The sequence below is a fragment of the Bos taurus genome, chromosome 26 (genome assembly GCF_002263795.3).
Source record: "Bos taurus isolate L1 Dominette 01449 registration number 42190680 breed Hereford chromosome 26, ARS-UCD2.0, whole genome shotgun sequence".
NCBI lineage: Eukaryota > Metazoa > Chordata > Mammalia > Artiodactyla > Bovidae > Bos > Bos taurus.
Window position 1 is genome coordinate 745285 of NC_037353.1, and position 26905 is coordinate 772189.

Sequence of the window (26905 nt, forward strand, 5' to 3'; positions counted from 1 at the left end):
TAAGATTATATAATTTAAAAGAGCATATAATTCTTATTTTTCTCTCCAAAATAGCTTCTTTTGTAACTGTATGCCTGGTGATTGAGAATGAGGAAATAAAAATCTTCCCATGTCTTTGATCTACCCTCATTATCACTATTTCTGCCAAGGATGTGTATTTAGTGTTCAAGAGACTTGGCATTATGTGCTCCAATTCCTTCAGTGTCCCCAGTTCAAGTGCTTGCCACTCCTTGATGAGAATTCTGGAACATAACATTTTAAGACATCCTTCATGACAACTTAAAATCTCTTACTACTTTGATCTAAATTTCGACTATTGGTTTCCTTAATGAATTGATTAAATATCTAGGAAGATGAATACAAAGAAGTTACTGTCTCTTTATTACTGACCTGGCCCATTTATAATTGAATTAACATTCAAAGTTCATTTTGATTGAAAACACAGAAACTGTATTTTCTTAGTATCAGTACTACGATCAAGAAAAAAACCAAGGTCATAATAGGCTTTTCCTAGATTGTCATTAGGAGATTAATGTAGCTTAATCACACCCATTTTACTTTCTAGGCTAAGTAATATTAAATTGTGATTAATTCTTCTTTGAAACTTACAAGTACAATCTGCACATACATGATTTTGAGAATAATTTAATTCGTTAACTTTGACATACAACTATATTCTAATGTCAGTTTTAAATGTAAAGAAACAGATCCTTAAGAGACCAAAATAACCCACAGGCCATGAGATTGGTTTTTTGTTTTTCCTTGTTTCAACAGATGTGCACCACAATGGTTCCACGTGTAAGGCAAATGCCGTGAATGTGAAAGCTATAGTTTACCACACATCTAGAACCCAGGGCAGGTGAATTAGACGGAAGTGGTAGTCATTCTAATTAAGCAATCAGGAAACATCATGACAAGTTGGTTTGCAGCATCAAAACTGTCCATTTAAGTGTCTTTTTTCTTAATGATCAGAGGTCCCACGTTGTCTCCAGTTTCTTCATTGTGTTTTGTGTGAGATCCATCACATAGTGGGAACTAGGAAGAGAAAGAATGTGAAATGTCTAACTGCAAAATCAGTATTACGTTTGGCAGAGTAGCATGACACTTAATTCACATATATAACATGATAACTCAGTAGATTTTTCTTGGCTACCTTAGAGATGGTTTTCTGAATGAGCATATATAAAGTGTACACACTAAGGAGGAGGAAGAAATTGACTTGTGGATAAAACACAGATCATTAACTGCATTTCCATTTGTGATATCTGCTTATGGATGTGAAAAACCTTCTTTATGTTTATGTACTAGTCATATTTCCTTTCTAGTGAATTGTATCCCTGACCTATCTACTGGAAAGAGTCTAAGTTTATAATTTGTTCAAAATCAATCTGTTCATTATCCTTGCTAATCAACTTTTTGGCAATTTTTCACCCCAACCCTTTTTATTTTATTTGTTCACATCCTTAATTTCTCTTTCATACAAATAAGCCAGTATTTCCCTTGTTAACATCCATCATGGAGACTTCTTTCTCCTGGAGATGTGATAAATTTCCATTTGTTTTCAAGATCTCACATTTTAGATAAAACAGACATTTTGGTGTCCAGTGGGAGGAAAGGGGACAAAACTAAATATTTAACACAGTGTTTCCCAAAGTGAGCTCTGCAAACTAAGAAGTCCTGCAAAATATTCTGATTTGGTTTCATTTCATATACAAAAAACGTATACAGTTCTCCTGGTTAACAACATGTATTATTATTTTAAAGAGGATCTATTATTAAAAACACACACACATGGGGTGGGAGTTGGGAGGGGTGGTTCAGGAGGGAAAGGACACATGTATACCTGTGGCTGATTCATGTTGACGTATGGCAGAACCAACACAATACTGTAAAGCAATTATTCTCCAATAAAAACACACACAGATACACACACAATTTTAACCTCAAATTTCCCAGGCTGACTGGATTTACAAACACTTCTTTGACGTCCATTATCTTCATGTTCTGTGGACTGCAATTTGCAAAATGCTGTTCTAATAACAGCACTTAAGAACCTGTTGCTTCCGTATTATTAGAAGTGGTTGCCTCCCAAATTGTTATATCTTTATTTAAAATTTTATCAAAACTAAGTCTACATATAAAGTGCTTATTTATAGGTTCCACACTATCACAGTCATCAGCCTACTTCGAGATAATGACTGTGTTTAAAATTGCTTCAGTATTAGGTAGGGCTGGTTTTCCTTCACATTTCTTCTTTGTTAAAATTTCCGATTTATCGTTTACCTATTTATTCTTCCAAATAAACTTGAGAGTTTTTCAGCCAAGTCCTATTTCTCTTCTGTTCTTCATCCTTAGGTCTCATGCATTTTTCTGATATGAACATTTCTGCTTTATATGTTTTACAGGTATTAAGTATATATTTTCATATCTGACTATTCTTGATATATATCACATATATATAAATATATATTTGTGTGTGTGTGCCTGTATATCACCTGTTTTTTGCAAGTATATCCTTTTTATTGTTAAATGATAAAAATAAGAACTCAACAATGTTTTTAGGTGTTTCTCAGGATTTTACAATTATCAGTAAATTATTTTCTTTCCTTCTATATTTTACCTTTTACTTTTATTTCATGTCAAATGATGACACCTAGAATCTTTGTTTTATTCTTTTTGTCTGGAACATACCTTCACTCTAGAATCTAGCTTCACTGTTTGGTATAAGGTACATTCTTCCACTGAAGGGGCCTATTTAGAAGAGTAAAATGCTAGGAGTCTTGGTCTGAAGAGTAAGATCACCTTATTACTCCACCAAGGAAGTATAATTTTCAGTACCTGAAACCAGACAATGATGGTATATAATCTTTAACCTTGATGAAATGTGTCTAAGACTAAAATAATATTTAGTTGATATTAAAGAAATTCAATTTTAATTTTACTATCTGTATATAATTCTGAGGGGCAGTAAATTAGTTAAAAACTACCTTGAAAAAAACTCAAGGTATCATATTGTAAATTTCTAGATGTAAAATCTATCCTGGGGTAGCAATACAAATGTGATATATATGAAATTTAAATTGTTTCTGTCAATAAGATGTGGCACAGTATATTCATATTACAAACAAGTCCTTGCAGCAAAAAGATGAACTCAAGCTTTCAGGGTTTTCTTGCATGGATGACAAAACAGGCCATACAAAAATCAAATGGAAATGTATTCCACAGCAAAGAACAGCATTTCAAAGTGACATATATTTAATATACAAACACAGGTGATTTTACAGTGAGAAAAAAGGTTTGCATTGTAAAAAAAAAAAAAACCTTCATTTTCATAAATAGGGATTGAAATATACACACTACTGTATATAAAATAGGTTAACTACTCGGTTAATTTATACAGGCAAAGAAACTAGAGTGGATATACGTATATGTATAACTGATTCACTTTGCTGTAAACTAAGACAACATTGTAAATCAATTATACTTCCCACCCCTCCTCCAAAGGGCTTCCCTTGTGGCTCAGCTGGTAAAGAATCCACCTGCAATGCAAGAGACCTGGGTTTGATCCCTAAGTTGGGAAGATCCCCTGGAGAAGGGAATAGCTACTCACTACAGTATTCTGGCCTGGAGAATTCCATGGACTGTATAGTCCATGGGGTCACAGAGTCAGACACGACTGAGTGACTTTCACTTATGTTTCTCCTCCAGAAAAAAGGAGTGAATAAGTAGATCATGGCTATTTCTTAATTAACTTTTATGCTTTTTTTAAAAAAGTATATAAAGCTTTGAATTCCTTTAAAATGTAAACTCAGGATTCAAAATCATTCTGTTCAGAGGCCAATACATCTTTTAATAGTACTTCCTATATTACCTAATATTAGAATAATTTCCCAAACTTCATGTGAAGATTAGGCATTCTGTATTTATCTATTAGAGATTTCTTATTTTAAGATGATGAAAAGATTCAACTTTTTCTTTTCCAACAAACAACAAAGAGCCAAAATGAGTTATTTCAAGAAAGGATTAGAAATTTCATAATATGCTATATGTATTAATGAAATATATTTATTAAAATTAACTCATATTTCTAAATACAGTATAAACTAAAGAATGGTAATTATTGGCACAAAAATTCAAGTGGCAAATTATCTGACAATATTTATGTTTTTCAGAAAGTGTCTTGTTTCATTTTTTACCTTTCTGTGCAAGAGAAAGAAAACGTGGTGGATATATACTTTCGAGCATAATCTAGAAAGTACAGCAGTTTTGTATTAAATAATAATATAATGAAAACATGAATTTTATTAGCCCTCTTTCATTTAAAATTTTAAATGTGTTAAAAATGTCAAGCAAAGGGCTGAAATTAAAAAAAAAAAGGTATATTTAATTCAGTTCATGTAGTATTAATACTTAAAAGAATCAGAAAATTGATAAGGAGAAAACATTTAGCTCACAGATGATTCTAAATTTGTTCTAAGATGTCATTGTTTGTTTATTAACAAATCCTGGAGAAAACTTTGAGAATTAAATTGGCTGCATTCTCTGTATGTCCAGAAAATATCCTATCATTTGTTAACCCAATTAGAAAATTACAAATCCCAAACAGCTTTACAACTAGAGAATACAGGGTGTGGAGAAGAGATGGGAATAAATGTTTAGGGGAAAAAATCCTAGAAATCCTTGTTCTCCTCTTGGAAAGTTAGCAAACTTGGCAGGATGTTCATAAGAAAACACAAAATGTGTTTCTTCTTAATGGTTGATTCCCACATCCCAAATTAAGCTGTTTCTGTTTTTAGGGAGATTCAACATGGAGATAAATAAATACTCCTTGAATTATCTACTCTAGTTGCAAAAATTAAAAAAAAAAAAATTGAATCTTCCTTCTCTAAACTTTGTATTTTTAATTAGAGTTTGGATTATAATTTCCAAGGAGGCTGCCTGGGGCAATCTGGCTCATTACCATAAATTGTTCTGAGGAATGAACTTGCTTTGGTTGAGAAAGAAAATAAAAGCAATGAGATCTTTGAGACTACAAGAGAGAATATGACATTTTATACCATTCTTATATACTTAACTTGAGCAATATTAAGCATAAGATAGTAGATATAATAGTAGATATAATAAGATATACATAAGAAAAAATTAAGACTTTACAAGACTGTCTTCATATGGATTGGGCAAGCAATGTAACCAATGTTTAGACTATTGTGTCTGTGAGGAAAGGGAGTCAGTGCAACACACCTCTAACCATTAATGGGATGGAGACTTTCCATAATCACACCCCAGGCCCTCAAAACAAAAACAAACCCACCACTAACAAAAAACCCCAACTCAAATTCTGAAGTTGTAAAGGAAAGAAAATGATTCTCCAGTTACATTTCAATTTCAGTTGAGCTCCTGATATGAACTGGCTCATCTTTCCTCTTATTTCTTAGTCTGCTTTCTCCTTCGGTCCTTGTTCAAACTTTCTCCTGGCTACCTAATGGTCACCACATAACTCAGTAAATGATGTAACCTATTTGAGGTGCGTAAGGGGCTCCCTAGTGGCTCAGAGGTTAAAGCGTCTGCCTGGAATGCGGGAGACCCGGGTTCGATCCCTGGGTCAGGGAAGATCCCCTGGAGAAGGAAATGGCACCCCACTCCAGTGCTCTTGCCTGGAGAATCCCATGGAGGGAAGAGCCTTGAAGGCTACAGTCCATGGGGTCACAAAGAGTCGGACACGACTGAGCAACTTCACTTTCACTTTCAGTGGGTGGGAATCTAGTAAGACTGCTGAACACTGTTCCTTTGATATCAAGGTTCCCTCACCTTGTTTCGAAAGACTATTTCTTGTTAAGGGCGAATCTCAAATCATTGCTTGTACTTTTGTTTCCTTCCAGTCTCTTACCACTGTCTCAGATGGGATTTCTCCCTGTAGTTGTTTTAAAATCATTTCCTTTGTATTGGCTCCTTTTTCTCTCACTTTACTTAGGGATAGCCCTTTTGTGAAATACTATGAAACAGGCCAGTTTCTGAAGAGCAGAGGCCACACCAGGGGGTCGGGGTGTGGGTGGGAAGAGAGGAGGAATGAAGCATGTTAAAAGCATGTAATTTCTGAACATGACTAAGAGATCTGATTCATCAGGTCTGAGAAAACTGCTCAAAATGTTAGAAACACACAACAGGTTACTAGTGACTGTACCTTAAGAATGAATTAGAGGGGAGATGGACAAATTAAGAGTATGGGATTAACAGATACAAACTACCACACATAAAAAATAGATAAGCAACATGGATTTCCTATATAGCACAGAGAATTATATCCAATATCTTGTAATAACCTATAATGGAATATAATCAGCAAAAAAAAAAAAAGAAAAAAAACCCCAAAACTGAATCACTACACTGTACACCTGAAACTTACACGATATTTTTTTTTAACTTTTTATTTTGTATTGGGGTATAGCTGATTAACAAGCAATGTTGTGATAGTTTCAGGTGAACAGCAAAGGGACCCAGCCAAACATATACACTGAAACTTAAACAATATTGTAAATTAACTATACTTTGATAAAAAAAGAATGAATTAAAATTGAATTAGTTTATATCACATGAAACTTTTTTTTTTTGGATAGGAGCTTAAATTTTGTCATATTATTAATATTATAAAAACTCATTTATATGAAGAAAAACTACTGAATAAAAACTCAATATAGCCATCTAATCAAAGTTATCAGTTATAGGCCTTCTGTGCATAGACATGTAAATATATGACTTGACACCTGTGTGACAACCTTAAAGAACCTCAGGAATGTGCGGAGTTTTCAAAAATTTCTGGAGAACAAGCACATCCACTAATTTGAAAAGCATTCAAAGTGATCTCTGAATCCACTCATGGGGGAATAAAAAGTGCCCAAGCTTCAGTGAAAATTCAGAACAGACAAATCATAGATGCAAAAAGGATTAATAATGACATAAAAGACAAGCTTAAAAAGAAAAAAGACATTGAGAAAACTGAAACATTTAACCCATTAGCTTGTGTCCATTTGTGATTTTTCCTGAAATACTTGAGATCTTAGTTTGTAAAAGCCCATATTTGCTTTATTGACCCTTTGTTGCTGTTGTTCAGTTGCTTAGTCATGTCCGACTATTTGTGACCCCATGGACTGCAGCATGCCAGGCTCCTGTCCTTTACCACCTCCTGGAGTTTGCTCAAGTTCATGTCCATTGAGTTGGTGATACTATCTAACCATCTCATCCTATGCCACACCTTTTTCCTTTTGCCTTCAGTCTTTCCCAGTATCAGGGTTAATTTCAATGAGTTGTGTCTTTGTATAACATGGCCAAAGTATTGCAGCTTCAGTTTCAGCATCCATCTTTCAAATGAATCTTTAGGGTTGATTTCCTTTAGGATCAACTGGTTAGATCTCCTTGCAGTCCAAACACCCAACCAAAGCAAACACTCTTTACTTAGCTTCACTCAAGCAGTCATCGTATTTTTCTTTCCATGCAGTGTCATATTTACACATTCATACTATAATCAACTTGGACACAGCTCCTGTTCTAATTATTCTGTTCAAATGATGCCAAAAGGTCAATTGCCTAATTGCTTAACCCCATAGTCTTAGTTTAATAGTCTATTCACCTCCTTGTCTTTTGCACACACTGATGTTCATAACAAAATCTTCTTTGAAACTTTTCCCTTTTTCATTCTGAAGCCATGATATTATTAGTTTTCATTTAACTCTGGTGTCCATTTCATCTCCTTTTTTTGACTCTTTTTCCTTTTTAGAAGACACAGAAAATTCTCCAGAGATTTCTTACTTAGCCCTTCCTTGATTTTTATCTGTACCAAGGATCTGCTGCATTCCTACACTTGGCTCACAGTTCTGCTGATTGCTATCTCCAACCCTGATGTCTCAACTTTAGTCCCACACTTCAGACTGCTGTATGTTTCTATTCAAATGTTACCTCAATGTCACTCTTTGAAATTGCACTTATCATTGGTGTCCTGAAAAATCAGCCATTCATTCTGAATTCCTTATTTCCATTGATCGCACCATCTGGTCTAACCCTACGATCCTATCTTAAGCAAGACACTTCAGTGAGCTTCAGTTTTCCTCCCTCAGTCTTCCACACAAATCATTCACAGCTAATCCTTCCTTCACTGGCTAATCCTTCCTTCAAAATGTTTCATATATCTGTTCGTTTTTCTTCATTCCCCACAGTGAGCACTCTGGTTTAAGTATAACTTTATGTCTGAACTCCCTGACAGGGAGCTCCCCCATGTCAGGAGGCAAACTCCTTTCGAAGGTGAAACAGGAGGGAAAGGCGCAGGGCACAATCTTTAAAAGAATGATGTAGCCTAAGGACACGACATAAACTGATTAGAACCAAACAGGTCCAAGATGGCAAACAAGTCGACTTCCACTAGAACTTAAGCCTCCATATAAGATCATTGGAATACTGGGCTCTAGTCCCTACCACATGGGCTACAGTCCCAAGCAGGGTTCTGGCTGGGTTCGAGACCCTGCACACAGGTTCAACTCCCAGTTTGAGGTGAACTGTTTCCTTGGTACTTAAGATTTTTGATTCAGACTTATTCTTTTGAGGAAGCAGGTACAAGGATCAGACTAGAGTCTTCATTGATTCATCTTCCCAGGGGGCAATTGAATTCCTATGGATATCACTATGTCTTTCCAGAAAATTCGAGCCCACAGTGTAACAAGCTCTTTCATTTAAAGCACTCATAGTGCACCAACTGTACATATTTATGACACCTGCTGTTTCACTATTTCAAGTGTTCTCATGTATGTATCTAGTAATAGAAGCTAAATGAACTATTTTAGATCACTGACTAAAGAATCAATACAACTCTGGACTTAGAAATTCCTTAATTTCTAAAGATATTACTTTTTGTATCTTGGTGAGCAACTAGAGAATGAAACCTATTATAGGTGTTAATTAAAAAAAAAAAAACGCAAATCTAGACTATAGAATATTATTGAGGATTATTTTCTAGCAACCTCAAGAGTACGTATAAACAATCCCACACTCCAAATGAACAGTGCTCTTGTGAAGGAACAATTTGTTGTAATGGGACTATTAATTTTTGGTTCATATTCCTTATGTTCATCAAGCAGTTTTCAAACAGAATGACATAATCTAAGTGGTGTGTCACCACTGGATTATACAACATCAACTGCAGCCAGAGAAAGGGGTAAGTAGAATATGCTTTCCAGTACCTGGTATGTGACTTTTTCCTTATCTGCAATATGTAATTTGTGATAATGGCTTTCCACTGTGGGACGAGGTCCCTGATACAACATGGTTTCAGAAGTAGATACAACATGGTTTCAGAAGTAGATACATCGTTTTTATTGTCTATGTTCTTAGGCCTCATAGTATCAAACCTATTTTATTTAAATGCTAAATAGTGGCAGTACACACAGTATGCCATCATATTTCTCTAAATATACCAGAAATTCTGAAGTCATTCAATGTATGAAGCTTTTCAAGATGACCTTAGAAGAACATTTTACCATCTTTAGATCACTAGCTGTCATCATTATCTAGAAGCTGCAGGTATCACAGAGATACTTCCAAATGGAACTTGATAAAATGCAATTCTCACAAAAGAAAAAAAGATACAAAAAAATCTTGTGTTAGATATTTAAATATAGGAGTTGCAGCTTAAAGAAAGCTTAGGATACAGGGTCAGTACATATGTACTAGGTAAGAAATCTTCAGGGGCAATTTTCTAATAGTTTCTCTTGATATTTCTTTCTTTTTTTTTAAACTAGCATTTAATTTTTATTTATTAAAAAAAAAACTTATTTTCTATTGAGGTATAAAGTAAAGACTCAGTCATGTCTGACTCTTTGCGACCCCATGGACTGTATAGTCCATGGAATTCTCCAGGCCAGAACACTGGAGTGGGTAGTAGCCTTCTCCAGGGGATCTTCCCAACCTAAGGATTAAACCCAGGTCTCCTGCATTGTAGGCAGATTCTTTACCAGCTGAGCCACAAGAGAAGCTCAAGAATACTGGAATGGGTAGCCTATCCCTTCTCCAGGGGATCTTTCTGACCCAGGAATTGAATCCAGGTCTCCTACGCTGCAGGAGGATTCTTTACCAACAGAGCTACTAGCTAATTAACAAACAATGTCGTGATAGTTTCAGATGAATCTCTAGATATTTCCAAAACTTATCCTAGAATCCAGGAGCTTGAAATCCCAAGAGGAGAGAGAGAGGAAAGAAAAAAAGACCTATTTCTCTTTGTATTTATTTATTAGTTTATTTAATTTTTTGTTTCTCTTTTTATTTAGGCTGCATACTCCTTTTCCTGGGATAGTGGACACTAAGACACACTTGGGGAGGAAATTCTAAACATAAGCAAAGGAATTTTTCCTTCTTCTTTGGCAAAGAATATGGTTACATTCACCTAACTCAACAAGGGTGTGATGTAACTTTACTGCATGTTGGTTATACATTTCAGTAAATATATTCCTGAAGAGTACACAGAAAATAGAGAAAACAGAGATTCCATTAAAAAGAGAAAGAAAAGAAGAATGGATGGTGGTGCTGGTGGTGTAGTTGCTAAGTTGTGTCTGATTCTTGAGACCCTATGGACTGCAGCCCACCAGACTCCTCCGTCCATGGGACTTTCCAGGCAAAAATACTGGAATGGGTTGCCATTTCATTCTCCAAGGGATCATCCCGATCCAAGGACTCCAGGTCTCCTGCATTTCAGGTGGATTCTTTACCGATTGAGACACCAGGGAAGCCCAAAGAACAGATATCTTAACAATTCATGGTGATGCCAGCTTGACAGAATAGTTTAAAAAGAAATGTTACATTAAAAATGACATTGACATAAAGGACTTGTTTCTCTTACCTTTTTGGACCTCCAACAACGGCAGTACACAGCTTTATCTCCCAAATCCTCCATATCAAAAGCATGTACTACCTTGGGGTTATCTTTCTGGATGTGAGGGTTTACCATAGATTTGTTGCGATGATCTTTAACATAAAATCTTTTGTAAGCTAGATAACCAATTGCAGCTGTTCCAGCAGCAATGGTAACAGCTGCGATCCATTCAACTAGAATAGGGAAGGAAAACAGGAATAATTATCAAAACCAAAATGCATACTAATAATCTAACAAGAACATTCAGGAAATCCAAGTTTTGAGTATTAAGTATCCCAACAGTCAAAGGTTTTTAATGTTAATAAAATGATCAAAACACACTGGTGTAGTGGTCCCTTGTTAAAACTTTCCCCAGCCCTTATGGAGGCAACTGTGTATTTTCTATTGAGTGATGTTAGCTAAATTAAGATAGAAGAGAAACTTAAAAATTATTTCATGGTTGGAGAAGGAAAAACAAGGCTTAGTAATCATTTAAAAGTGTTCATAAACAGATTTAAAGTAACCTGTGAGCCTGCACATTGCTTAAAAAAAAAGCAAAAAAAACCTGATACATAACAAAATTCAGATTACAAATAAGGCCATAAAAATTCAGATTACAAACAAGAACCCCTTATCCCTCTTACTATCAGGAGGTGATTATGTTAACAAAATGACTCATCAGAGTTCATTTAAATAGGTCCTATAGTCATTTAAAAAGGAATAACTTCAAAGAGAAATGCTATCCAAAGAAAAAGCAAGAAAGGACAAAATTAAACCAAGCCTTAATATTAAACATTCAAAGGAATATATCCAGCAGTATTCTGGTCTTCAAGTCATGCAAATTTTTTTTGTTTTTTAATTTCAAAGTGTCTCATTAAAATAAAAACCAGAATATACTAATTTCATAGAAAATATAATTAATATAATTAGTTAGATTCTCCTTTAATAAATTCTAAATTTCCATGATCCAGTAGTGGATGATCTGAATTCTCTACAAATTCATTTTAAATTTAATGACTGTTTGTATGGCTGAGTCCCTTCACTATTCACCTGAAACTATCACAACATTGTTAACAGACTAAACCTCAATACAAAATGTTTTCAGTGTTAAAAAAAAAAAAAAAAAAAATGACATTTTCCTGCCCAATTATTTGCTTGACTAATAGGCCATCTATTTATTCTTTTTTAAAGTAGCTTTTCAAGGATCCTTTGGAAATCCAAGCACTTAACAACTACCCCAGTTCCAGAGAATTGTGGAGAGAAGAGGGTGCTGCATAGTCTGGTTAGCCTCAGCCTCAGAGGAGAGTTGTCTAGTCCCAGCATGGAGTGGACTGCAGGAAAAAGTTGAACAGGGGTCAGGATAAACACACTGGACTGCGTCCCAGCATTTCCTGAGTCAGATCTTCTCAGTGTTTGAAATAAGTTCCCAGACTATCAAATAAAGCCCTAGAGAGATAAGTACAAAAAACACATTCCAAAGCCAAATAAAAACATAAAATGAATAATTAACTGTATGGCTTACTTGCACTACTGAGTCAAATTTCTTATTGTACTAATGTGAGTAATCACTGAATCTAATTGTATCTTATATAAAATTGGAGCTCATTCTTACAAAACTCTAATGGAAGGAAATAACCATTCTCCCACTTAGTTACTTTTATCTTAGTCTTCTCTTCTAGCTTGTTTAATAATTTAGTTTTTATCAAGTGTTTCTAATTAGCATGTTCCTTGGCTCCTGTTTTCAACCACAGTATTTTTATCTGCGAAAAAATTTAGTTTGTTTTTCTGGCAACGTAACCCTTCTATTCCTCCCTGCTATAATCCCCTAAAACAAACATTAACTTTATGCCCTTCCCATGTGCTGCATGACTGCGAAAAGTTAATAAGTCATTTGACAGCTTCAAACCTTTGGCCTCATTGAAAGATATTTTCAGCTACACACCTTGTATAGATTTGTCTTGAATGCTATATTTCATTAATCAAAAATTGTTAAAAAATTTCTTTATTACAAACGTTTTTTTTTTCCCTCAGTGATAAAGGATATATATTTTTTGTTTTTGGTTCCACTGTGCATCTTATGGGATCTTAATTCCCTGACCAGGGATTGAACCCAGGCCCATGGCAATAAAGGCATGGACTCCTAACCTCTGGATTGCCGGAGAGTTCCCTGTCTTGAATTTTACCTGCTTCATAGTATCATTCTGTGGCAACTCCAAGCAGGGCTGACACTAGCTCTGATTTCTAGTTTGATTCAAGATCTTCCTTTCTGATGCATTTTTTCAATCATGGAATTCCCTTAATAAAATGTCAGGAGGTATGGGAATCCATGTCTTAGCTAAGGGAAAGCCACTCTGAATAGCTAATTACCCATCACAAAATGGGCTAAAATAGAGCTTCGAAGGTATATATTCAATTATGTCTTCTGAATGCTGAATCCTTAGGGCAAACTTAAAAGTGGGAAACAGCCAAAAGACTGAAATAAAATAATTCCCTAAATGCTGTTGATCTTAGTTACTACTTACTTTGGAGGTGAAATTTGAAGTATTGCTAACATACTTGTTCTAATGGCACCTACATATTATATAAATGTCTGAGACTGAGAAACAACTACAATTGGCTAGGATTAATTTGTCTCAAAACATGTACTCTGTTAACCTAACCCAAGGAGGGTCACTTATGACAGTATATAAATTTCACGGCACCATATGTGTGCTAGGGAAATGGCTTTGCATTTGCTCCAATGAGTTTGATAGAATCATAGAGTTAGATAAGGTCTTAAGAAAACAACTTCCATCCCTCCCTCCTTCCCAAATTCTAATTCTCTAACCTCATTAGAGACAGATGTAAAAGTTCCCAGAATAAGAAAAATGTTGCTGTTTTATCATTTCATTACTGCAGCCTGAATCAGTCTTTCTGGCAAAAAGCTATGGATGCCATTGGCAACTCTAGGGAAAAGAGAGAAAAGGAAACTATACGGAGATAGATGAGAATAATGATGGATTCCAAAGTCAACAATTACAATGGACAAAGAATTGAAAACCGAAGACAGTAAACAGATAAAAGCAATAAGCAAAACCCAAGTAACATTTAGTTCTTGATAGTGTATACATCTATGAACAGACACAATCTCAGGGTAAACAAGGGATTTTATCAAGACCTAATTTCTAAAGATATTTCAGTTGGCACCTTTCAGACATTCTTTCAAAACTGGGGTCCAGAAATATCCTGAGCTTCATTTCTGCCTCTTCTAGTTATCCTTACTTCCCTTTTTTGTGCGCCTCTCTCAATGTAAGTAGTGCTATAGTTAGATCAAAGCCTTCCTTTGCTTAACCATGCTTTCTATCTACACAATTATCACATATGCCAATACAGAAAATACAAAAAATACATTTTTAAATAATCCTTCTCTTTCTTACTCTTCCCTTGGCTTACATTCTTTGTATATAATCTTTAGTTTTCTTAGTATTAACTACAGATAGAGAAAACATCAACTTGTTCCCAAATCCCATACCCTCATTTATAACTCATTTCTTAACTTTTCTTTACTGTGGGAATCATTTGCTTTAACCCAAGACAGAAATCTCACCCTGCTTCTTTTCCTTTAGCCCCTTTTCGGCCCCAAACTGTTCTCTCCTAACCAGTGTCAACTGCCATGGAATCAGAATGTACCCTCCACCTCAGGAGAGGGGGAGGGGAGCTGTGCTTAAGTCTCTGCCTTTCTTGGGTCTCTCTCAGATCTGTAGGATATGCCTGGTAATGTTTTTCTTTCCAGGACCAGTGTACAGGCAGTGTCCAATGTTAGTTTAATAAAAAGATATAACAGATTTATAATTTGAATTTGCTACTCCATCTGTCCATCCTACTATCACATTGCTTTCATAAAAATGACTTCTCTTTGGCCTCGTCTTATCCTTCAGTATCAAAGTGTGGAATTCAAATACTTCCTGAGATTAAAAATAAAACTTCATTATGGAATGCTTCAGATCAACATAGAAAATAGTGTAATGAACTCCCACTTACCCTCACTCAGCTCCAACAAATATCAATTCTCTGCCAATCTTGTTTCATCGATAGCTCCCAAGTCCCTTCATTATTTATTGCTTATAACCTATAGGAGCTTCATTATATATTGCTTATAACCTATAGGAGCTATCTCCTTTATTTGCAGTATGATCTGCACATTCCTTCTCAGATAAAAAACAAATCCTTTAAATGACTCGATAAATCTATTGAACCCAAGCAGTATTTTTATATGTTGAGATTAAATGGAATGGAAAATTATAGTTAGTTTCAATAAAAGAGACAACAATATAACAGTCAGAGGATTAGTTTTGGTTACATGCATTGTAGTGGTGGTGGCTTCCCTGATGGTTCAGTCGGTAAAAAATCCCCCTGCAACATAGGAGACCAGGGTTGGAAAGATTCCCTGGAGAAGGAAATGGCAACCACTCCAGTATTCTTGCCTAGAAAATCCCATGGACAGAGGAGTCTGGAGGGCTACAGTCCATGGGGTCCCAAAAAGTCAAACACCACTTGGTAACTACACCACCACCTCCATTGTAGTGCTCAGGGTTTGGGTTACATAACAAAGCACCAGGCAGATAGCCTAACACCTATTTTAAAGTAGAAGGAAAGGGATTAAGAGAGCAGATTCAATGAGTTTTAGAGATATAGAGGAGCAAGAAGTTTAGTAAACTTCCTAGAAGTCATCTATTGGGTATGAAGAAGAGTCATTTGAGAACGGGGACTCTGTAGCAGTGAAAGCTGCTTAATGTTTCTTATAGTTTCTAAAACTGCAATAAATATTTGGTGTCCTATAAAAAGGGGCTTTTCAGGTGGCACCAGTGATAAAGACTCTGCCTGCTAATGCAGGAGATGCAAGAGTTTCGGGTTCAATCCCTGGGTCAGGAAGATCTCCTGGAGTAGGAAATGGCAACCCACCCCAGTATTCTTGCCTGGAAAATTTCATGGACAGAGAAGTCTATCAAGCTATAGTCCATGGGGTCACAAAGAATTGGACATGGACACATACAAACACACACTCACAGACATTACGTAAAAAGTTTGGTATAAGAATGTCAATTATACATCAGTAAAGAAAAAAAGTGGGTACCAAAAACCATGTCTCTGACTGGGATTGTTGGATTACAATTCCAATTACTCATCCTCATTGCCTCCATCAGATTCATGTCCTGACCTGATCTGCATTCATTTTATTTCTAGCCCAACCATTATTTTTTAAAATGTATTTTATTATTCTTATTGTAATTTATTTATTTAATTTTTGGGTGAGGCGAGTGGCATACAGGGTCTTAGTTCTCCGACCAAGGACGGATCCCAGGACCCCTGCATTGGAAGTGAGTGAGTGACATTTGCTCAGTCATGTCTGACTCTTCGCAACCCCACGGACTGTAGTCTGCCAGGCTCTTCTGTCCATGGAATTCTCCAGGCAAGAATATTGGAGTGGGTTTCCATTTTCTTCTCTAGGGGATCTTCCCGACCCAGGGATCAAACACGGGTCTCCTGCATTGCAGGCGGATTCTTTACCATCTGAGCCACCCCAGCAGCTTACTATTAAGAGACACTTCTAAGTATAAAGATAGGTCAACTTAAAAAGTATCAGCAGATACATGCTTGACTTTATCTTATATCTATAGACAATACATTAGAATATGTAATGAATCCACACACCTTTTCCAAAGGAATACCTGAAACAGAAGTAGCAATAAATCTGTAAATGACAATCATCAATCAGATGAAATAATTTAGATGAAGCTTTTTTCTAAGAGATTTGCTACTCCATCTGTCCCGAGTCCTAAACACCAGACCCTCAGGGAAGTCTCCCACCCATTATTTTTTTACCTGAATATAAACAAGAATTCTGCATGCATATACACACCCTTTTATTTTTTATTTAACATTTATTTATTTCGTGCTTTGTTGTTATGGTGGGTTTAGTTGCTAAGTCATGTCTGACTCTTTTGTGATCCCATGGACTGTAGCCCACCAGGCTCCTCTGTCCAGTGCCAAATACCATCCTATTCCCTTTATAACAATATAATATATACACAAACTATAAAGCATATATATAATTCACTTACTTAACTGAGAAATGCTAAAGCTGAAACTCCAGTACTTTGGCCACCTCATGCGAAGAGTTGACTCATTGGAAAAGACTGATGCTGGGAGGGATTGGGGGCAGGAGGAGAAGGGGACGACAGAGGATGAGATGGCTGGATGGCATCACTGACTCGATGGATGTGAGTCTCAGTGAACTCCGGGAGTTAGTGATGGACAGGGAGGCCTGGCGTGCTGCGATTCATGTGGTCGCAGAGTTGGACACGACTGAGCGACTGATCTGATCTAATCTGAACTGAGAAATGACATGATCATCCTCCCCCAAATCAAAAAATTTAAGCTGATTTTCAATCTATAGCAATGAACAGGTTTGGTTTAAAAACAGAGTAGGAGAATTTGAGATCTAAATGGATCTGTCCCTTGCCACACCACAGTATTTGTGAAAGAAGGCACAGTATTTGTGAAAGTAGAGGTGATTTACAAAGGCTTTGGTCCTCACAACAATCCTTATGCTTTTAGGTGAAATAAAAACTTTCAAAACTTGAAAATAAGTTGTGCAAATAACCAGCTCTTATATACTGCATTAGTAACTTAAAAATGTCATGCGTTATCACTCTCATTCAGTTAGGTAACTTTTGGCTACAAGTGAATTCTCCAATTTATAGAATCTATTACAAAATTAGGGCACAAGTTACCAGGGATCTGTTACAGAACCTGGCACTACATGAATCAATAAGGCTATTTTAAATTAACTTCTGGACAATCTCTTTACCTAACTACTTTTACAGGGAACCAAACCTTGAGGTGTGGTGTTTTATATCTGGGCAAAGATCACTTCTATCACGCAGCGGGTATACATTATTATACTGACAATTATACTACCACTAAGAGTTGCTATAAAGTGAAGCTCCATATTAATTGACTTCTAGAAAGTCCCTTAATTTTAATCGGACCTTCTGTGAAGTAACATTTCAGAAAGCTAGGTACCAGCACTAGGGAAGCAAGGCTGAGCAACGTGAAGGCTCAACGAACTGTTTTCAATCCTCTCTCCTGGACTACCGCCACCGAGCGCCAGATGCCAGAGGCGTAATTGAAAAAAAAAGAAAAAAGAAAAAAAAAAAACCCCAAACTGGTAAAACTGAAGACCTCGGATTGGGTTTCTTCCTTTTAAAAAAAATGTGCAAAACTAAGATGTGATTAGTCATGCATAGCTTGAGAGCTGCAGGAAATCCACGTTTTCGCTCCACGGTGATTTAAACCTTGAGAAGGGGGAAGGGTTTTTTGGTTTGTTTGTTTTTTTGCTTTTGTTTTCACCTTTCCTTTTTCCCCAAGCCCTGTGACCTAACAGGAGTTTCAGGGGAGAACAAGAAAAGCTAGCAGCGTAGTGGGATCATTAGGATTTAGGGTTTAGCTAGCTAGGGGAAACGAGGTCTAGACCTGGGTAGATACCTGCATGGCTCCCACGGCACGCATGGCTCCCACGGCACGCATGCCCCGCGATCGTAGCCTGATCTCACCCCCTTGCCCCATGCGGCCCGGGGAGCCTGCAGGCCCGCGGAGCTTTTGCCCTTCTGTATTTCAAGGTTACAGGACTGGCGGGAACGCACGGCAGCTGTATCAGTCCAAGGAGGTGCTGAGTAAGCTGCAACCAGTGCGCAGGCCGCCAGCGGCACCCACTCCCATGCCCCACTTCACCTCGTACGCTGGAAGTCATACTCATGGCGCCGATGCTTGCAAGGGTGTGCACAGGACAGTGAGCACAAACCGGCTCGCGCGGACAGCAGGAGTCAAGGTGCGACAGGCGTCCGTCCTAAGGGCACTGACTCCAGGCAGCTACCGCGCAGGCGCCGCGACTGTCCGTCAGCACGTGTGTATTAAGCACCCGGGCTGATACTGAGCATGCGCGGAGCTTAGTCCCGGACCTTTAGGAAGTGTTGAGTACGGAATTTGACAGCCACAGGAGGAGGGAGGAGGAAGAGACCAAGAGAGGTAGCAACTGAGTTTGCGCAATCCTGAGGGGTTTGGTCCTGGAGCCCAGCGGACCTACCTTTGGAATAGAGAGTCCGGGCCAGGTTTTATGTCTCTCCCAGGTGGATTTACGAGGGCAAATTATATGTGCTGATATAACACTTGCCATAGACGGATATCCAAGATTTCACTCCCAAATTTCTTGCTTAGTCTGGTACTTGTAAGGCCAGGTCCAGTTTTCATTTGAAATGCCAAACACAGGAACCAACAGTGGTGTCCCATCCCAGAATCTCCCCCTCGCTCCCGGTGTGCACACCCCCTCTTTTTTTTTTTTTTTTCCTGATTTCGACACAATTCTCCATCTATGGAGCATCTTGGAACTTGCGCTAAGGGTCCAGTGGGAGAGAGAGAGAAATAAAAAACATCCTGCTCGTTTCTTTTAAAAAACGTGCTCACTTAAAAAAAATTAAGATTATTTCCTATCTTCTACAGTCTGAAATTAGTGTCGGTTTCAAAATTTTTTGAATAAGTTGTTTATAACTTGTTATAAGTTGTTTAGAGGCACCAATTTGGTGAGGAAGATAGGATTACTTAAAGGGTGTTCGAAGGCTGCCTGGTTTTACTCCTATTATATCTTTCCGGAGCGGGAGTTGGAGGGAGGTGATTGCGGTAAAAGGTGGTCTCCCAAGCCACCCAGGGTAACGCTTCTGCCTCCCAACTCTTAACGAGTGACTGACTGCCCCTTACAACTGCAAGAACCAGACATCTTTAAGCCGGGGACGCGCTGAAGCGCGTACTGAATGAATGAAGGAACAGCCCGGGCTGCACCAAAAGGCCCATCGGGTGGGGGTGAGAAGAGCTCCGCTTGTGCTTGCCCCTTCCAGGTTCTTCCGCTCGCCGGGGCAGCGCCGAGCGCGCGCCCCGCCTCGGGGGTCCCGTCGGGCTGCCTCTGGGCATGCTCAGTAGCGGCGGCTGCCGCGGGTCGCGCAGTAGGAAGCTAGCGGCGGAGGCGGCCGTGCAGGCGGCGCTGACGCGCACGCGGCAGCTAAGGGGACTGGAGGACGGCGGGAGGGGGCGGGGGCGCGGGAGGTGGGGCTGTCGTCGCCGTCAAGGCCCCGGGGAGCGCGAGGCGCCGCCGCCGCCGCTGCTCTTGTGCTTGGATCTGTCTCCAGGGCTGCGCCGGGATCGGCAGCCGCGGCGGCAGAGAAGCGGGAGCCTAGAGCCGCCCCCAGCGGAGAGTTGGGCAGGGGAGCGCCCGCGCGTCCGCGGCGTCATGGGCCCCCTCCCCGGGCCACAGCGGGCACCAGCCGCAGGAACCCCCGGGCCTCCTCGCGGCCGAGCCTGAGCGACCCTCGGGTCCTCCGGAGCCCTCTCCCTCCGCCCTATTTTTCCCCTTCACTCGCCGCTGCTGCCGCCTCAGCTCTCCGTTATGGCAACGGAGCCGCCATCCCCTCTTCGGCTTGAGGCGCCCGGCCCCCCAGAAATGCGGACCCCACCGGCGAGCGAGACCGCCCCCGAGGGCGCTCCGAAGCCGGCGGGCGGCAGGCTCCGCTTCCTCAACGGCTGCGTGCCCCTCTCGCATCAGGTGGCCGGGCACATGTACGGGAAGGACAAAGTGGGTAAGTGGGGGTGGCGCGGGGCTCGCCGCTCCCCTTCCGCCTTCGCGAGACCCCGGCCGGCGGAGGCACCGGGGGGCTCACTGACCGCGCTGGACGCCTGTGCTGATGTGCACGCCGCACCCTGGGTCTCTTTCACTTCCCCCCAGAGCCTCGCGACCCGTGCAGCAGGGGCTTGAAAAGTGGGGCGATTTCTGGGATGTGGGGTGTCGGGCCTGCAGTGGGAGGTGGCGAGAGGGGAGTGTCTGGTCTCCCCAGGGAGGGTGGATATTGATTGGAGACGGCGTTCGTTGTTAGTGAAAATAAGGAACTTCGGTTTTACTGGATGGGGAAGTAAATTCTCCCCTGAGCACAAGGTCTGTTTATTATAGGCGGGTAGCTAGTATTGCAAAAGAAAAGGAATGAAACGCAGATGATGCTAATCTAAGTGCTTCTCTTTTCGTTGCAGCTGCATAGCTGGAGGGGAAGGAAAAACAGTTTTGTTTTTTAATGTTTGTTTGTTTGAGTTCTGTTTTGTTTTGGGAAAGCTTGTCCTGGTTTATCTCTCTCCCCCGCCCTTTGGAGAGGTTTTTCTGATAGCTCTTGGATTTCTATGGGAGGCGTGGTTTCAGTAATGCTGAAACTCGGATTCACGGTCGAAAATACACTGCTGTTGTACTAGGATGGTACACAGTTAAGACAGTCATTCTTGATCATCTTTTTAAGACTGTATCTTTAGCCTGTGTAATACATGTTTTGAGTCACAGCGTTTAAAGCACAATCCAGGGCCTTTTTATTCTCTTGGTGATGTAAAAGTTCAGTTTAGGAACTGGAATTCACCTAGCTTACTCACACTGGTTCCTAGGCCATGATTACTGGGGGAAATCAGATGAGTGTGTGTGAGTAATGCGGATCTTTGACCTGGAAACCACTGAGGACGATTTGGTTTATGCTGGTAAGATGATTCTGGCTTAGGCTAGTAAGGTAATACTGACATTTTAAGGTGAGATAATAGGCCAAGACTGGTTCAGTGACAAACCTAAGTCATACAGGTACTATGTGGAGAATATGGAAACCAAGGGCCCTGCCTCGTAGCACTTTTTTCCCACCATGTTCTCAGGTGGCCCAGTGGTAAAGGATCAGCCTGCCACTTCAGGAGACTGGAGATGAGTTCCATCCCTGGGTGGGGAAGATTCCCCTTGAGGAGGAAATGACAACTCACTCCAGTATTGCTTGGGAAATTCCGTGGACAGAGGAGCCTGGCAGGCTGGCTACAAGCCATGGGGTCTTAAAGAGTTGAACAAGACTGAGTGAACACACATACATTGTGCTTGCAGAAAACCACTCAAACAAGGATTTTTGAAAATGGATGGATTTTGGACAATGTATGTATGTTAATTGTCAGAGAACAACATTTTCCAATACTTTTATCTACTTTTCTCTTTTTCAAAGTTAAGGGTTAATGAGGAGTCAATTGTATTCCTTTCTTCCCTTAAAATTGTTAAATTGTTACTTCCTCAGAGACTGAATCTTTGTATTCCGGTAGCCTCCTGCGTGGCCTTAGGCTCAGTTAAACTCCGGAAATGTTGAGAGAGTGAAAATTATCAGTTCTTTTGATACACCCTGGTTAGGAAATAAATAATTGTTCTCAAGTGCTTAGCTTAGATGTAAGGAAACATTATCAAGGTGCTTAGAATAGAGACATTCTCCTATATGTCCCCTCTGTTAATGGAAGTTTGAGAGTAATTATGGAATACTTTTTAATAGATTTATACTACATACCTATTGGTTTATATTAATGAATTATAAGGATGATATTCCTAATAATATTCTAGAGGCATGAAAAAAAATAATTGTTTCCCTGAGGGCCCCTAAGATGGACTTATGTACAAAGGAGAATTAACAAAATATCTGAAATTAAACCACAAACACGTTAGTGTCACCACTGCTTATCAAAGTATGTAATAGTGAACCTGTTCAGAGTTATCTCTGACTAATAACTAATGTACCTTAAAGCTGCATTGCAAACAGTGACTGAAAGAGTTTGTCATCCAAATGAACTAATCAAAGTAGTATAGATTCTTGAAGCTGGAGTCCTTAGCTTTATTTATTATTACATTTAACTTAAAATGTTATTAGTGAAAGGACACCTGAATGATGATAATCTACTTTATTCATAGCATGGATAACAAGATGGTCAGTAATTCAAAGTTCAAGTTTATTATGTCTCTGTACTATCATAAGTCACTTAGAGTTGTAAAGTATATCTTGTAGTTCAAGATGTACTTTGGCTATCAACTTAAATTCTCAGAATAAACTTTGTTAAAGACATTGTGGATTTTTAAAAAAAAAATATTGCTATCATTTAGTAAGCAGGGTTTTTCAATTTAGGATTAATGTCTTACCTATTTCCAGAAGGGATTTGTTGGCTTTATTAAATGAAAATTTAAAAACATAGAACTAATAGCACCAAGTACTTGAACAGAAAAATAGATCTTGTTATATCGTTATAATTGCTTAAGAAGGCTATGTTATAGTTCTGATATCAAGAGATATATTTTTTGTTCTTCAGTGAAATCATTTCATCAAAGTATATTTATGTATTATTTTTAAGAATACAAAATATTTGCATTTTCAAGTTGTAAATTGTACATGATCTTTCAGGAAAAAAATTACAAACATATATCAATGCCTTTCCCCCTATTTTCCCTCTCCCAGGGCAATCACAAACACTGGTAGCTTTCTGGTGTATCCTTTCAGGCCTTTGTTTCTGGTCACATATATAAACACATTAACACACTTCCAATTTTTCGTACAAATATATCTGAAACTTCTGGCTTTCATTTTGTATTGTGTTATATAGTATGTCATATTTTCATGCTTATAATATACTTCATCTAAAAAACTGTTGTATGGATAGTGGATAGTGTAATGTGGATATGTCATAATTAGTCCTCTGGTGATGAAATTTTAGATTTTCACTATTTTGTGTGTGTGTGTGTTAAAAATAATGTATTAAGCATTCTTGTACATCATAGTATACCTTGCACATTATACAACCTTTTTTTGGCCATGCTGCAGGCCTTGTAGGATCTCAGTTCCCTCGACCAGGGATTGAACCTGGGCTTCCGCAGTGAAGGCCTGGAATCCTTTACCACCAGGGAACTCCTGGGTCTTGTTTTATACAACTTTTTCCATAGATATGTTTCACAAAAATGTAATTGCTACCAATTTGAAATCAAAAAGCTTGCCAAAATGTAAAATCCTTTTTTGTTTTGATATTTAACATGTACTATTAATTTCCTTTAAATGTCCTTGAGGTTTTAAACAAGTTGATATCAGGTATTTGTATCTTAATTCAATTTAGGATATAGAAATGAGATGGTCTATAGGGAAAAGAAGGATTTAAACTGATATTGTTCTGGGGGAAAAACCCACAACTATTTTGGCTTACTACTGGTCTATTTTTTAAGATGACCTCTGAAACTAATTGACTTAAAATAATTTCAAACTTCCAGAAAAGTTACAAGAATAATATAGGGAATTTAACATTTTTCTGAATTTATCTCTCTGTATATACATACTAATTTTTTTCTTGGGCTTCCCTGGTGGCTCTGTGGTAAAGAATCCACCTGCCAGCGCAGGAGACGTGGATTTGATCCCTGGGTTGGGAAGATCCCTTGGAGAAAGAAATGACAACATACGGCAGAATTATTGTCTCTGAAATCCCATGGACAGAGGAGCCTGGTGGGCTACAGTCCATGGGGTCACGAAAGAGTCAGATATGATTTAGCGACTGAACAACAACAACATTTTTTCTTAACTGTTTGAGAGTCGGTTGCGCCTTTCTTTATACAGTAATGCCTCAGTGTGTAAATCTTAAGAACGTACTTTAGTGTGTATTTCTGTAACCACAGCACGTTTATCAAATATGGAAAATTTAACAGTTTGATACAGTGACAGAGCTGTAGAGCACAGCCCTTAGCACCTGACTGTCGCTGAGCTCCATTACCGCCTCACACCAGACACCCCCACCCCCAAACACGTAGCGGTCCTGTTCTGCCATTGGTTGACACCACAGTGGGCCTCTCCCACAAGCAACCAACTGTTGGTGAACTACCGTTAGTGGGGGATTCAGCCAACAGTTGGGGGAGTGGTGGTGTCAGGTGGAGAGTGAGGTAGGAGGCAGATTCCAGCCTTTGCCTGGGGGGGGGGCCCTCCAGCTCACCCAGCCTTGGGCTGCTGGATGATCTGGGGGGCCCAGGGAACAGACTGGGGGCTGTGTTCTGCAGAGCTCCAGAGCCCTGGCCAGGGCCACCCACTGGCCTGGCCCAGGCCTGTGGACCGCAGTGAACCTCTCCTCTACCCCTGCCTGTGCCAACTAATAGCAGTGGTGGTCTGCATGGGGCCAATCTGTGGGCGCTGGCCCCTGCCATTTGGGCGGCCTGAGGAGCCTGAGGGACAGGTGGGTCCAGGGCACTAGGCTCCCTCATTGATGACAGTTGGGCAGGGTCTGGGGACCTGGCCCTGAGGGAGCCACCAGCTGAGATCTGCCTCCTCTTAACCAGGACCTGGATCTCCAAGGGTGAAAGTTGTGCCATGGGATCTGGTTCTTTCTTGTCAGAACAGAGAATAACACATTAAAACATAATTTGTTTGGTGGAGATTTACGGGAACATCGTTACCTGACCATGACCTGACCTCAAGGACAAAGGTTCTGACCCTGCAACAACTAACCACACCCCTCGCTCACCTTTCCTTTAATAGTGCTTTGCTGATAGCTCTTGGGAAGTTTGGGGGTTTTAAGGCATGAACCACTGATCTCCTTGCATGGCCCTGCAGTAACCCTTTCTCTGTTCCAAGCTTGTTTTGATATCGTTTGGCCTCACTGTGTGTTGGGCATAGTTAACTTGTGTTTTGGTAATAATACAGTACTTCCATCTATAGTCCATATTCTAATTTTGTCCACTGTTCCAATAATGTCTTATATTTGGTTTTTTCAGGATAGGGTCTAGTCTAGAATCATTTTTTGTATTTAGTTCTCTTGTCTCTTGGAATTTTATAATTTGTAACAGTTTCTCAGCCTTTTTAAAAATGATAAGACTTTGAAGAGTACAGGCTAGTTACTTAATAAGTGAAAGTGAAGTCGCTCAGTCGTGTCTGACTCTTTGCGACCCCATGGACTGTAGCCTATCAGGTTCCTCCGTCCATGGGATTTTGCAGGCAAGAGTGCTGGAGTGGATTGCCATATCCTTCTCCAGGGGATCTTCCTGATCCAGGAATCGAACCCTGGTCTCCCGCATTGCTGGCAGACGCTTTACCGTCTGAGCCACCAGGGAAGCCCAAGTTATTTAATAAAGTATTATTTAATTTGGATTTATGATGGGTTCTTACGATGAGATTCAGGTTATACTTTTCTGGCTGGAATGTTATACAAGTGATATATAAGATATCCTTTTTAGGGTATCACATCTAGAGGTTCACACTGTCTATCTGCCCGTTATTGGTGATGTTAACTTGATCACCTGGTCCAAGTGTGGTTTGGCTTCTCTAGTATATAGTTAATATTTTCTCCCTGTGTTACTAAGCTGTCTGTGGAGAGATACTTATAAGTTCATGCAAATATTGGGATCCTCATACTTTACTCCTAGATTAGACATCTAATGATGATTCTGCCTGAAGCAGCCTTTACTCTGATAGTTGAAAAATTGTGGTTTTCTTTTTTCATTCTACCACTTTATTTTAACAGTCAGCATTCTATAGTCAGTGAGGTTGCAAAGAGTCAGACTCTACTGAGTGACTGAGCACTGATTCTAAGAAATAGCTCCAAGAGAGTGCAGGTGTTTGGGGGAGCCTCTCCACTCACAGATATAGAGAGCAAACTAATGGTTATTAGAGGGGATGTGCACTGGGGAGCAGTGAAGTAGTGAAGGGGATTAACAGATACTAACTGTGAGATATAAAATTAGTTACAATGATGTAATATACAACATAGGGAATATAGTTGATATTTTATTTATTGAAGCATAGTTGACTTTGTAAGAAAATAAAAAGAAATAGCTCTCTGTTATTCCTGTGTATGTGTGTTCTTTTTTATGATCAATTTGCATTCATGGATTTTTATTTTATAGTGTCATAATCTATTATAGAACTTGTTTATTTTGCTGTTCAAATTGTCCCAGATTTGACCAGTTTGGAGCACTTCCTTCCTTTCTGTCAAACTTTTTTTTTTTTTTTCAATATTTTTTTTTTTTTGAGTGGGCACACCACATGACCTGTGGGGTCTTAGTTTGCCAAACGAGGGATTGAAGGCCTGCATTGGAAGCATGGAGTCTTAACCAGTGGACTGCCAGGGAAGTCCACACAGCTCTGGAAC

At 39.1% G+C, this 26905-nt stretch overlaps 2 protein-coding genes across 9 annotated transcripts in view; one reads left to right on the forward strand and one right to left on the reverse strand.

The window, feature by feature from the left end:
• Positions 1 to 629: 629 nt before the first annotated feature.
• On the reverse strand, positions 630 to 18801 carry CISD1 (CDGSH iron sulfur domain 1). 7 transcript variants are annotated; one of them, XM_059881874.1, is made up of 5 exons: positions 18662 to 18787; positions 16580 to 16596; positions 12125 to 12219; positions 10877 to 11082; positions 630 to 1035 (listed from the first exon to the last, which is right to left on the reverse strand). In XM_059881874.1, the coding sequence occupies exons 3-5, from the start codon at positions 12162 to 12164 to the stop codon at positions 946 to 948; spliced, it is 336 nt and encodes a 111-aa protein (XP_059737857.1). In that variant the 5' UTR covers positions 12165 to 12219; positions 16580 to 16596; positions 18662 to 18787; the 3' UTR covers positions 630 to 945.
• Positions 18802 to 20016: 1215 nt separating this feature from the next.
• The window catches only part of IPMK (inositol polyphosphate multikinase), a 54455-nt gene continuing 47566 nt past the window's right edge, over positions 20017 to 26905 (forward strand). Inside the window, exon 1 of one of the 2 annotated variants that reach the window (XM_005225346.4) lies at positions 20017 to 20553. In XM_005225346.4, coding sequence (XP_005225403.1) covers positions 20364 to 20553 — 190 coding nt within the window. In that variant the 5' untranslated portion in view covers positions 20017 to 20363. 2 annotated transcript variants of the gene reach the window in all.

What these genes read in the sequence shown, in the direction of transcription:
- CISD1 (XM_005225342.5), bottom strand. An exon ending in CACAATTCTCTGGAACTGGG is followed by an intron (nt 11,083 to 12,124) that starts GTAGTTGTTAAG and finishes TCCCTATTCTAG; the next exon opens with TTGAATGGATCGCAGCTGTT. An exon ending in GTTGTTGGAGGTCCAAAAAG is followed by an intron (nt 1,036 to 10,876) that starts GTAAGAGAAACA and finishes TTCTCTTCCTAG; the next exon opens with TTCCCACTATGTGATGGATC.